The 13,624-nt window shown below is 36.0% G+C and overlaps 1 protein-coding gene across 3 annotated transcripts in view; it reads left to right on the forward strand.

The window, feature by feature from the left end:
* Positions 1–13,624, forward strand: part of MAP2K4 (mitogen-activated protein kinase kinase 4) — a 95,971-nt gene that overhangs the window by 44,502 nt on the left and 37,845 nt on the right. For all 3 annotated transcript variants that reach the window (XM_025040099.1, XM_025040100.1, XM_015597459.2), the window contains one exon: positions 7,208–7,382. In XM_025040099.1, coding sequence (XP_024895867.1) covers positions 7,208–7,382 — 175 coding nt within the window. The remainder of the gene's footprint in view (positions 1–7,207; positions 7,383–13,624) is intronic.

Below are 13,624 nucleotides of genomic sequence, written 5' to 3' on the forward strand. Positions count from 1 at the left end.
GTGCTATTAACTGGGCACAGTGGGTACGTTGTTGGTGGTACCACTAAATCAGTGCAGACTCCCTATGCAGCATTACAGTAACCGTGTGGACCACATAATAACTGATATGTCAAAAATATATTAAGTGAAGTCTATAAGCAATAGATGTGATATGTTCTTTTGTAACCTATACCCATAATACAGAAAGATACGAAGGAGATACTAAATTACTAATACTGGTTTACTCATTATGATTTTTTTTTAAAATTTGTTTTCTACCTATGTAGTTTTGAGAGAGATTTAGGATTGTGTAACCTGGTTGGAAAAAAGAGTTTCAACTTCTGCGATTGAATTTGCACAACAAAACACTGTATTTACTAGAGGGCAGGGGTATCAGTAGAGGTTCTCTTTCTGTGCAGCTCTCTCTTATCCTTTACTCTGCCTGGACAGAGAGGGGTGGTGTTAAAGGGTGGAACTCCAGCTATCAGAGGTAATGTTGGCTATGCCACTGTATTTCTTTAAAAAAACAAGTACATCCACCTATATATAAACCCCTAGGCAGTCTTATTAGAAACATAGAAAGAAAGCTTTTCTCAGTGCCCAGTCTGATTAATGTTCTGGAACATTATGTCACAGTTCTTTGTTTTTTGGGGGAATCCGTAGGATTTCAGAAATTTATAGATTAGTCTGGATCAATGAAAGGATGACAAAGTACTCTAGCAATGATTCAGTATTACAAATTGGTCATTTCTATTGGAAGATCCATTATCAAAGAAAGTGCTCAGAAAAGAGCAAACATGTAAAATCAAAAATTAGAGTTTCCAGATTTTCATATAACGAGATAATTCTCTGATTTCCAAAACAATTTACATTGAATTCTATTTTAATGAGGCTTGTGTGGATTCAAGCTGTATATTAAGTATTCTACCTATAATCTTGCATGTTTTGTAAAAGTTGTGTTTAGGAACACATTTAAATTTCGGACTTGTGCATAGCATCTGTGTCAGTTGTTTCCTGCCCCCCCTCTTCTCCCACCTCTCTGTTTTCTCTAGAAAATAGAACTGCTAGTCTCTGGGAACCAAGAATTATTAGGTATGGGATTTAGATGGGCTCTAAGAAATCAGGAACACCAGAGTTAAGGATTTTATTCGAGGAGGTGCTTTTGGCCTGTTGTCTGGAACTGGTCTGTAGATTTCAAGACATTTAACATCATTGGCCCCCAGCCACTAAATGCTCATAGCCTTTCCCCATCATTAGGATGATCAAACTGCTGCCTGTTTTCATCCTCCCTTATCACTTTAGACACTCAGGGTGTGGGGTAGTACCTCCTTCTATGAGAATCACTGGGAAATAAAATATTGTTAGGAGCCATATTAACTAAAAATAAGTTTACATATAAACAACGACAAGAACAAATAATGACTTAAACAAAATAGGTTATTTATTCTGTAGATGCAGTCTGGCGATAGGCGGGCTGATGTTCGGTGTAGTGGCTTGATGGCCATCAGAGTCTTGAGTGCTTTAATTTTCTGTACTTTTGTTCTCAATAAATGGTTTCCATTTTCAAGGGCCTAGAGGGTGGCTGGAATTCCAGTCTTCAGGCAACAAAGAAAAAGGGGAAAAAGGAAAAAAAAAGACCTTCCTTTGAGCTGAGTCAGCTCCTTTTAAATGCTATATTCATATCGCTTCCTCTAACTACAAGGAAGTTTGGCATTTTAGTCTGCTCGGGCTGCCATAAAAATGTATCACAGACTGGGTTATTTAAACAACAGAAATTTATTTCTCACAGTTTTGAAGGCTGGGACGATCAAAGTGCTGACAAGGTAGGTTTCCTTCCGGGGTTTCTTCTCTTGGCTTGTAGGTGTCTACCAGCTTGCTGTGTGCTCACGTGACCTCTTTGTGCAGGTGAGGGTTGGGGAGAGACTCTCCTGTGTGAGCAGTTCTTCGTGCCTCTTTCAAGAACACAGATCCTGTAATATGAGGGCTCTACCCATATGACCTCATTTAATCTTAATTACCTCCTTATAGGCCCTGTCTCCAGTATAATCACATTGAGGGTTAGGGTTTTGACTTAAATTTGTGGGGGTAGGGGGAGTGGTCACAGTTCAATCCATAGGAGTTGGGAAGTGTAGCCTATTAGCTGGATGTATTGCTGTCTGGAATAAAAAAAATTCCTATTAAGAACAGAATGAATATTGGGTGGCAGCTGGTAGTAATTACCACAGGGGCTCTTGGCTGAGTTTCCCAGGCTGATAATCAGGGTCTTGGAGTAGGAACCCTATGACGTGTTCACTGAAGGCAGCTAAGGATAATCTACATAAAATTATGCATAGAAAATTATAAAATGGAAAATGAGGGAATTATTTCTGATAAAATGCAGTTCCTATTTTCAAAGTGATAGTCTAAAGAGAAGTCAGGGAATCTTTCTTCTCTTTAAGAGTATAACTATAGATATATATCTATCACCAAGTAAGGGGAACTTCACGTTGCTGCTGGTTTTTACTTTTCTCCAAGCTTTTCTTTGAGTATGTTTTCTACTTATTATTCATGCCTTTTTTTCCCTAGGGTCTCCTATGTAGTTTAGGATAGAAATTGTATCTACGGACAGAAATTACCATTAGCAGACTGCACATGATCCCTTATTGCCCTTGAGACTCTTGGCGAACTTTTTCAAAAAGTGGAATAAGCCAGCAGTTTAAAGCTACAGGTATAACTCTTTTCACCAAAAATATTTATGTACTTCCATGCACTTCTACAAGGGGTCTAAAAGGAATTAGTTTTAGATTAAAGGGTCTGTTACATCGCTCTGAAATTCTTGGAGCCTGGCGATCTTAGGTCACACTGAAAATGTTTTATTTTCTTTGAACCCTAGTAATTACATAATTGCATTTAGTTTTATTACTATCCAGTACTTGTTAAAACTTTAAAAAATTTATGGGTCTTAGTTATATGGAAATCTAGTAAAAAATGAAAAAGTCCTTTTCATTTGTGTTTGAAACTAGTTGAGATGCAGGAGCCAAACAGATGGAGATTATAAGGTTCATTCTATCCTTGATAAAATTGGAAATGTCACATTTGAGGCCAGAATAGTTTGCTAACTCCCCTTGCCCTCGAATAGTTAGACTTACCTAACACCTGAGTGGCAGTCTCTCAGAGGGACAACCATAGTGTCCCTCTCTGTAGGTAGGCTAGCTTTCAAAGAGAAGAATTGAACTGTGTTCAGTTTCTTCTTCCATATTCACTGATCAGTCAGTAAGGGCTCAGGTGAGAGACCAGATTCCTCTGGGTGGAAAGATGAGGCATGATGGGAATAAGTATTCCCTTAAACAGTTGGGAGAGGTAACCCCTAAAATCTTTGATACTTTCCAGTCATTCACATGGTATCCCTTTGTAAAACCAGGGAATGTAGTCTTTTGAAAAGGAACATGAAGATATTAACCACAAAGGACACCCAGTCTATGTTAATCCGTGAATGTGGTGGTAAGATATAGTATGCCCATTAATTGATTTTTCAAATTTGACTTAATAAGGTCGATAGATTTTTTTTCAGATTTTAATCCATTGTGTTGGTGTCTGTAGATTTCACCAAAGTTTTCATTGCCAATAAAATTCTACTTACCTTTATATAGGAAAAAATATTTTTATGGTAACATCAGTTTACATCTATGTAGTTTCTCTGATGTTAATATCTATCCAAAAATACACTTTTTGAAAAGCTGTATCCAAGAGAGATACTATTTAATTTAGATTTGTCATCTGTAGGCATGAAAAAATGTGTGTAGCTGATTTTTTAACTGGAATGTGTATCATCTGGTAGTCTAATTACAAGTTGTGTTACAACAAAAACTACTGAAACTTGTTTTCATATTAAAGACCTCTTAAATCCATAGGAGAATGTTACTTGTTTTTCTATGGAATTTTTTCCTGCTGGTCTTTTTATGTAAAAGGTTTGATATGGGGTCAGGATTGTATTCTTGTCTTGGATTTGGGTTAATTTGAAACTTGGAACTTTGGTCCCTTGTTTTTTGAGTGGACCCAACAAAGACGATAGTAGGATGTCTTGGTTAAGAATTGCCCATGTAGTAAGTAGTAGTGTACGTAACATACATTTTAGACAGAATGTAAGAGTAAGTACAAATTCATAGGCAGGACTTATGTACTGGTAGAGCAAAGGCATTGGGGACAGGTTTGTGGAGTTGAGTTGAACTAATTTTCAGGTAAGAAATTAATAATGATTATGAATTGCTGATACTGTTGAGTAGAAGTAACACTTAAATCTTGTTTGACAGATTTGCCTCAAGATAAAAAAAACTGCCACTAAAGTTTTGGCCACTTGCTACAGTTGCCTCAGTGATTTGACTGCTAGAGTTTAACAGTAAAGGTTCAGGTCCAGCCTCCAGTTCTAGTCTCTAGAGCTCTATATCTATGTACAGTCCTTCTCTGGAAGCCATCATGTTTGGACTAACTCTTAAAACAATAGCTGTGAAATTCAGTTTCACTGAAAAGATTGCCAAAACAGTGTGAAAACTCTATGAACATGCCTTGATGACATTCCATGGCATACTCTTCTGTGGTTTTTATAACTCTCTTCCTGCCTAAATGAGAAAATGGAACTCTGGGTAGTAATTACATTCTCCTTTTCATCTTTTGCTTTTAGCAGCTTTATTGAGATATAATTCATATACCATACAATTCATCCATTTAAACTGTATAATTCAATTACTTTTAGTATATTCAAGGTTGTGCATCTGTTTACCTTATCAATTTTTGAACATTTTCATTAGCCCAAGAAGGTAATCTACATCCCTTAGCTGTTAGTCTGTTCACTTTCAAAAAGAAAAAAAAGACCTTATCTGGAAACTATACAGCAGGCTACAGTAAGTTCAACTATTAACAGACATATTTCATAATTCTAAAATTCTATCTTTAAAGTAAAGATACTATTATAGCTGTTATTCTGTGATTTTATGTAGTAATGAAATACTATTCATTTTGTTTCTCAGGAATGCTAGCAATAATGTTATATAACAGTGTGCTCATGAGAAAGATATCCTTTAACATATTTATTGCTTGGAAATAAGTTGCATATCGCATTTACACTCAAGGAGAGGAGCTTACACAAAGATGCAAACACCAGGAAAGTGGTAATCATGGAGACTACCTTAGAGCCTTTGAATTAGTGAATACTTTAAAAATGTTGCTTCTAATTTACCTGTAAATGTAATTGCCTTTTTTCAGCTATTCTCAGTGGTAGTTTATTATTGTATATTTCATCAATGATTAAACCACACTATAGATGGTGTTTACTTGCCAGTGAACATAGCACAATAATCATACATGGAACTTCTTTATGTTAGAATATTTCCTGGCTTAATTTGTCTACTTTTTGAAAAAGATTACTGAGAAAATGAGTGACTGGGCTTGATGTACTTGCCTAGATCTGATTTCTGTCTTAAAAAGTCTGTTCAGGCTTCACTTCCATACCTGACTGACTGGTTATTTATGCCACTGATTTCTAAGTTTCTTATGACTCTAGATGCTAGAGTATAAATAACATCAGTGAAAGTATTTTGTAAACTGAAAAGAACTTGTATGAATGAAAGCAGGTATTATGACTTACTATGATTTGAGAATCTGGCATTTGGAATGCTAGTTCTGTAAATTGTTATTTAGACAAGGCATATTAATCTTTGAACTATAACCTTGAATCTTGGTTATTATTAATTTTTTTCACCTGGAAGAGGTTTTATTTATTTTTATTGTGGTATAATTGACACATTCATTTTGGGTGTATGACATAATGATTGAATATTCGTGTATATTGTGAAATGATGACAATAAACACTCATCACCACATATAGTTACAAAGTTTTGTGTGTGTGATGAGAACTTTTGAGATCTGTTCTCTTAGCAACTTTCAAATATACAATACTATATTATTAACTATAGTCACTATGCTATACATTATACCCCCAGGACTTATTTATTTTATAACTAGAAGTTCGTATCTTTTGACCAAATCTTGGTTATTATTAATACTAGTATATATAGTTATTCTGGTGGAGCAATTTAAAAATTCTAAATATTTTGAGAACCTTAAAAGCTACAAAAAAAATCTGAGAAACATTTATAAATTTTGGAAGAAAAATAAATAACCAAGCACATAAACTTTTATTGCTTGTATCACAGATCAGATTTGAAAAGAGATTCTGATCATTTAATATGAAATTGAAAATGATGATATTGAATGGCATGTTTTTCTTTATGTACTCTCTCGTTTGATATAGTTCATTCCCACACATTGGGGTTGTGTGTGTGTGTGTGTGTGTGTGTGTGTGTGGGAGAGAGAGAGAGAGATTGAATGAGTGTGTGGGTGTGAGAGGGAGAGGGAGAGAGAGAGAGAGAGAGAGAGAGAGAGAGATTTTCCATTGGATTTGCTTTTAACAAAGCATGGCTAGAAGTTAATATATTGATCTCAGGTTGGAATTTTGGAGATGATGTTTTTATTTAATTAAAATCTGTAACGAGGGAACACTTTTGCCCAAGAATCATTTGTTTTCCTCCCATTACTCTATTGAACATGGGCTAAAAGTTCCATTTTGAATAGCACTTGAGTTTTGAATAGCACATGAGGTGCTAATTCTCAAACTTTGTGATACTCACCTGGGGATCTTTGAAAATACTGTTTTCTGTCTCCTCTCCCTCAATGTTCTGATTTCATTGCGATGGGAAGATACCTGGCATCAGGATATTTAAAATCTCTCCAGGTGATTCTGATGTGAAGCAAAGTGTGTGAAGAGCAGTGGTAGGGATTGAGGACCTGGAATAATTAATGTTGGGTAGGGTAAGATAAGAACTTTTTGGAAATGAGGTTTATAGCTCCTGGGATTCCGCATTTGATAACGCACTTTGTAAAGTTTGAAAAAGATCTTATATTTGGAAATGAAAACTGGTCTGCAGAATTAGCTTCTTCAATAAATGGGAATTGGTTTCATCAATACCATTAAAACTATGTTTATTGATTACCGAAATTTAGGCCTTTATTAATGAATTCAGTGAGTAAAAAACCAAGATGATACAAACAAAAAAATTACCAAAACCTAGAGGTCAGACTGTTTTAGTAAATTATGAGAAAACAAATTTCCCACACATTAATCAGTGCTAGCGAAAAGAAAAAAGTCGAAACCTATTTAAAATGTGGAAAAATTGCTTCCCAATATTTTAACAGAGAGAGACTGAGAACACACAGCATTGAATCGTCAGGAAAACTGAAGATCTCCCCTGAACAACACTGGGATTTCACTGCAGAGGACTTGAAAGACCTTGGAGAAATTGGACGAGGAGCTTATGGTTCTGTCAACAAAATGGTCCACAAACCAAGTGGGCAAATAATGGCAGTTAAAGTAGGTGATGCCCATAATTATTTTTGGTTTTTAATTCATTAGGTGCAATTTCTTGGTGTACTAATACCTAGCGTCTGTTCTTACTTTTGTGGTAAATAGGGGTGTTTATAAAATCGTTTCTTTGAATTCTTTGAGAGTATTTTATATACAGGTTGTCTTATTGGTGGCATTGTTTTCTCTTTCTCTGGAAACATGAGTGTATGAAGTGTGCATGTTCACTGCACTTTTGGCATGATGCATTAACATATTTTAAACTTCAGGCCCTTCCACTGCCAAGGTGAGTTCAGGCCGGGGGGCTGCACCCCTGGGAGCAGGGCAGTGCTGCACTGAGCCAGGCGGGGAGCTGGAAGAGGAGGCAGCACACTGGGTTGGGCAAGGTGCGGGGCTAGGGCTAACAGCAGTCTTACTGAAGGTTTCCTGGAAACCACACACATGCTGTTGCCACTAACCTCAACCTTACTCGGTCCTGACCGGCTCGGCTTCTGTTTGTTTATTTCATCTCCACTCAGTACTGCCCTGTTCCCTGGTTTGAAAGTTGTATTGAAATGCATTCCTTGTGATAATGCTGTCACATTTTGTCTTATTTTGAGTGTCATGCCACTTAATATGTTCATTTAAAAAAAAAAAAAAAAAAAAAGAATGGCCAGAAATCAAGATTGGCCTGTAGACTGTACCTGGCAGGCTCATGTTGGTACCTGTAATGAACTGATGGTTTCCATCCAACTCTTAGTTGGCCCATATAATTGTAATTTGTTCATTTGTTTGTTCAGATGTTTAATGAATATTTGCTTTGTGTAAGATATTTCAGGAAAATTGACAATGGGGGGGATTTTAAAGAGAAAAAGAGAAAAGTAGGATATGGCCATACTGTCTTTGAACTTAAAATTCTTATGGCAATAAATAATGTCTCAATTTGCAAGAATTGAGAATGGGTCTGCAGACCATCTAAGCTATTCATCTTCCTGTCAATTCCCTATTTTGAGTTTATTAAAGTGGCTTGATGAGAGGAGGGGCCTTAGTTTCTGACTTAATGTTTGGAGTGGATTTGTAGCATATTAATATAAAAGGTTGCCGGTGTTGAAGTTTATTATGAGCAAAATTTTGCTATTTTAGCCTCCTTTGTTGTTGATCATTTCTCTTTGCTGGGTCACATAAAACCAATGAGAAATTAATGATGGGAAAAAATTTATAGTTCTCCCTATGGGTTAATTTCGTTTTAGGTAATATATTTTTTTACAATATGATGAGAACTATAGACTTTTTTCTTAGAAAGATGCATACATATATACATATGTTTGCAGATATCTTATAGACCTCTAACAGTGAAGAGGCTAAGACCTTTGCTTTGGATTTTCTGTTGAAATAAAATGTTGTTCTTCTTGGAATGTGAGATTATTTTTCTGTTTTTATTTTGTGCTACTGCAGGATATGTGGAAAGAAAGTCAGTTTATTTAGACTCTTCTGTATGAGTATTGCATTGCCCTATATTTTCTGTGTGGGACATTCCACTTTTATTGGCTGGGTCTTAAGGGAAATCCGTATAACTAAAGTTCTAAACTTTTCTTCCCAGTACTGGGGAAAGTACTTTTAAATAATTATGTCCTGCTTTTTTCAGTCTGTGTTATTTATGTTTTACTGTACTGATCAACATCATAATCTGTTTCAGTAATCTGGATTGACTTTAGCCATGGTTAATAGGTTTAAAGGTAAATAAAGAAGGTACTTCATTTTGATGTTAAAATTTTTTTTTTATTAATTTGATAACATTCGAAACTGCATAATGCTTGCTCAAGTTTTGAAGGAATTTAAGAGTGAAGTTCTTGTTTGCCATTTGTAATCTGACCTTATTTTGAGAACTTTCGTTGGAATGCTATTAAAAATCCCAACTTTTAGAAATGCTTCTAAGGCAGTTATGGGACTAACAGACTGGTAATAATCACATCTGTACTCACTATTTGATACTGTCTACCTTTGTTCATCACCTTGAATTTTTGAGCAAGCATAATAGTTTAGAATGGGAAGAGTTGTAATAGAACATATTAATCAACGTATTGATGGAGTGTACTGTTGGTTTCTATGACCATACAATACTGGAGGAGTGTTTTTGCATTAATATACATTACAGTTTAATACCAATTTGATGACTGATATATGCCATCTATTACAGATTTTGAAATACATTTATCGTGCTCTTTGAAAAAGCTCATCCTTTTGTCACACCTCAGTATGTTCCTTCCTTAGACCAGATTGACAAGTACAAATACATAGAGGCAATATGATTAAGGAGTTAGATTTGATAGTTTACATGTAGAAAGTGAATTACTGAGTACCCACGGTGTTTAGCTCTGAGATTAGAACTGTAGAGATTTAAATGAACTATGAAACAATGATTGACTGTCCTGTGAGTTTTCCATTGCCGTTGGTGAAATGAGATTTACACGTGAAGTAGCTCTATAGTAGTGTTTTAATATGCTCTTTGGGACTATAGAAGGATTACTTTATTAAATATTAAGCTTATCCTGGAAATTATCCTTAAGATTTACTTGTAGTATCTGTACTAAAATGAACTGTGCAATTAGCCTGATTTTTAAATTATTATTTCTCATTTTTAGTTTTGAAGGAGCCCTTCCCCAAGTTTATTTTGCCACATATAAGAAATGTTTGAAAAGATGATTTCTTAGTTTCAAGAAATAATTATCTCAAAAGCTTAATATAAAAATTAATTAGCTATAACAAATCAGATTCAGTAAGATAACATTGTAAGAATTATACTTACAATAATTTTTTGACCTTTGGCCTGAGGATAGTCCTCAGGCCAAAGGTCAAAAAATTAAGCTGCTAGTGGGGTTCTTTGTTAGAACCAAAAATGTGGGAAATTTTAACCTTTCAATTTTAATTGAATACCCTTGAGGAAATGGACCTTACTCTTCTGTGAGTAGAAGTAATATTACTAGATTGTCTAACTTTGCCTGAGTCATAAGGCTGCTGAGGGCCAAACCATTGTTACCACAGGGTCTTCTAAAGCTCAGGAAGGGCAGCCTTTAACTCTGGTTGGGTACTTCTGGCTTTGATCAGCATTCTCTGCAAATAACATGTAATTAATGCCCCATTTTGCATGATGGTAGGATAACCATTGAATGAAAAAATCAGACATGCACAATCACTGTCCTCTAGGTATCTGCCTCTTTGGCAGGATTAATCATAATGGGTGATTAAAGTTCACCTAAAGCAACCATTTCCAACCTGTCCCATGTGGACCCTAAGGTTTCTTCTGAGCTCATGCCCTGACTTCCAGTATGGGTAGGCAGGGTTCCCACTTTCTATCCCTTACATCAACTAAAATAGTACTAATTTTGTCTATTTTATTTACTGGTGTGTATGTACAATTCTGTAAACTGAATGAACCCACACTCTGAAAATCACTAACAGAAGAAACATGTACACTAGGAGTTTTAACTCCAACTACATAAGGGACCTGAGTTTAAAATCAAGGCTGACTAGAGGGCAGCCCTGCCTCATCCTTGAGATCTCCCCATCCCTGGAAGTGATCTACTTCAACTTTTCATTTTCAATACTACAACATTTAAGCCACATTTGGAAGCATTAAATGATATGGCTCAATCAGGTATTTCTTAATTAATAAGTAAAAGTATTTGTTGTCATAATTTAAAACAATTTAGCAGATACTTTGTTACTTTTTGACATGAAAACCAATTTTGAATCTGTGATTATCATTCCAAATACTTGGCTTTTTTTTTTACTGTTGGTTTTGGCTAATGTTGCTGTCTGGTTGGACCTTATTAGTGATAGCACTGTGAGATATCATGGCCATTTTTGTTTGTGATCTATTTAGAAGACTCTTTAGCAGCTAAGGATGAACCTGTGCAGCAGAGATAAGAGTCTTGCAGCATCTGTGGAATATAGAATCTTTGTTCTGAAATTAGGAAAGTAAGAATATCTGAGATTTCCTGCCCACCTCCCCACTCCATGCCCAAGAAGGTGATAGCACAGTGATGTGCTGCAGTGGTTTGGGGGATTTTCCAATTTGTATTAGAACTAAATTCTGGACATTTCTGCTAGGAAAGCAGCTTGTTTGTAAGGATCAGAATGTTTGTTAGGATCCAAGAGGACACTTGCAGATCTAAGTGTAATTAATCCTTGCTCTTCTATCCCCTACATCACTGATTTAGGTTGATGTCAAGTCAACCACTAACTGGCAATGGACTCTCCTTCATATTTTACTCATAGACACTATCTTTATGTGGGAGTCTTTAGCAAGGAATGCTTAATGAACAAGGGTGCATTTATGGAAGAGCAGTATTGGTGTTTGTAGATCCCAGGAGCTGGACACATTTTCAAAATATCATTATTATAACTGTATCAATTAAAATAATCCTTGTTCTTTTCATCTTTTGATTTTAAATGAAAGACTGTTGAACCTTCACTATATCACTTTTTATTTTCTGTGGAGAGAAGTTCCACCTAAGATCCCATGAGATATGTTTGCTTATACTCCAGTTCTAGGATTTTACATGGGTGATATTTATCAATGTCCACTTCGTATAAAAAGTCAATACAGGGAGCTTTTGATTTCATTCTTGTTCTATGAGTGGTGGTTCTGACATCATATCATTTTGACAAGACATTTGGCAAATACTTGAAATATGGATTACAAATACTTTTGGTAACTTTAGATGATGATAAGTGCTTATGTAGAGCAATGAACTGCAGTCACTGAAGTATGAGTTTTAGTGACTTGCAAATGATAGCAGATCTCACACAGCTTTGCTGAAGAGAAAATACCTTTTGGTGTTCTGCTTTGAGTTGGTGATATATTGAAAGTAACACTTTGCATTGCTAATGGCCAAAATACTAATAGCTTCCATTATTTTATTCCATGTGAGATACTTTTAATCAATGCCTGGAATGATCTTTAAAGTTTAATGGTATCCATGCCCTAATTTATGTTTGGGAACTCTCCTTTTTTTCACTTTTGCATACTCGTTTGTACCTTGTTCTTAACTTACTCTAAGCAGCTAAAGATAAACATGTGCAGCGGGGATATGAGTACCTACCTTACTCTTATTACCTTGTTATACTGCCCTCTGGACCCTCAGCTGAGCCCTGTAAAAACCTGACAAGAATTTGTCACATGAGAAGTTAGAGACCTTATCTGCCAACACTAGTGGTCATGCCCGTCCACATTGGTTTTCCCATTTCTTCAGTTCCCCACAATTTATTTCCCCATATATTTTCTCTATTTCAAAACAAAAATAAAATAAAACAAAACAAAAGATTATCAGTTATAATTGATAGGCATTTCATAAGTATATTTTTATCAGTATATGTTGCTGTTTTTAAGGTTTATCTTTCTAAGTCAGTTCCAGGACTCCTCAGTTCTCGATTACTGATATGTTTGCAGGTGACTTGTTTCTTTTTTGCGTGGAATGCTCAGATCCTAGCAATGAACATCAGCCATACACATTGTGGAACTACTGTTTTTAATCAAGAACTTATATGACTTGTCGCCAATCTTTCTATACTCCAAGTCTGTCGAGTATAATGATGACCTATTTTCCCCTCCTCTAAGCGAGGATGGGATCAGTTGATCCAGAGGATGTTCTCCACACATACACTTTGTTCAAGAGATAAAGCTTGTCATTCTACCTAATCTTTCCTTATCACTTAAGAAGAAAAAGTCTAGGTCGTTCTTGAGAGTCAGGGGTTCTCACATCAGGATATAGGCAGACACGGGTCATTTTAAGGCAAGCCCAGGTGCTTTGATGTATGCCTGGCCTCCCTAGCAACTGAGTATCTCTGAAAATCTCTGACATGGAGATGTAAGAGTTAACTCTGACTCAGAGTGAGTGGCAAGGACCACTACCAGAATCCATTAGGTGTTTATTTAGCACCTAAGCAAAATGCTCCTTGGTGACCTGCTTTTGAGGACCTACCCTCTGGGCCTTTCTTATTTTGCTTCCTCTACAGCTCATCCCTTAGCCATTGTGTTGTCATCCTTTCTTCCTTCTTTCTTTGCCACAGTTGAGCCATCCTAGCCTTACCCCATAAGGGTCATCATCATACTCTTTCCCTTTCTCCCTTCTCCCTGTCTCTTCTGATCCCTGAAAATTAATTTAGGAAAGGAAGAGAAACAAACAAACAAAAATGTAATTAGAATATCTCAGGAGTCAAATCAGTTTTTCTTGAGAGTGTGCACTGTCTATTTCCACCCATCCTCTTTG

This window comes from Pteropus alecto, unplaced genomic scaffold (assembly GCF_000325575.1).
Source record: "Pteropus alecto unplaced genomic scaffold, ASM32557v1 scaffold398, whole genome shotgun sequence".
Lineage (NCBI taxonomy): Eukaryota > Metazoa > Chordata > Mammalia > Chiroptera > Pteropodidae > Pteropus > Pteropus alecto.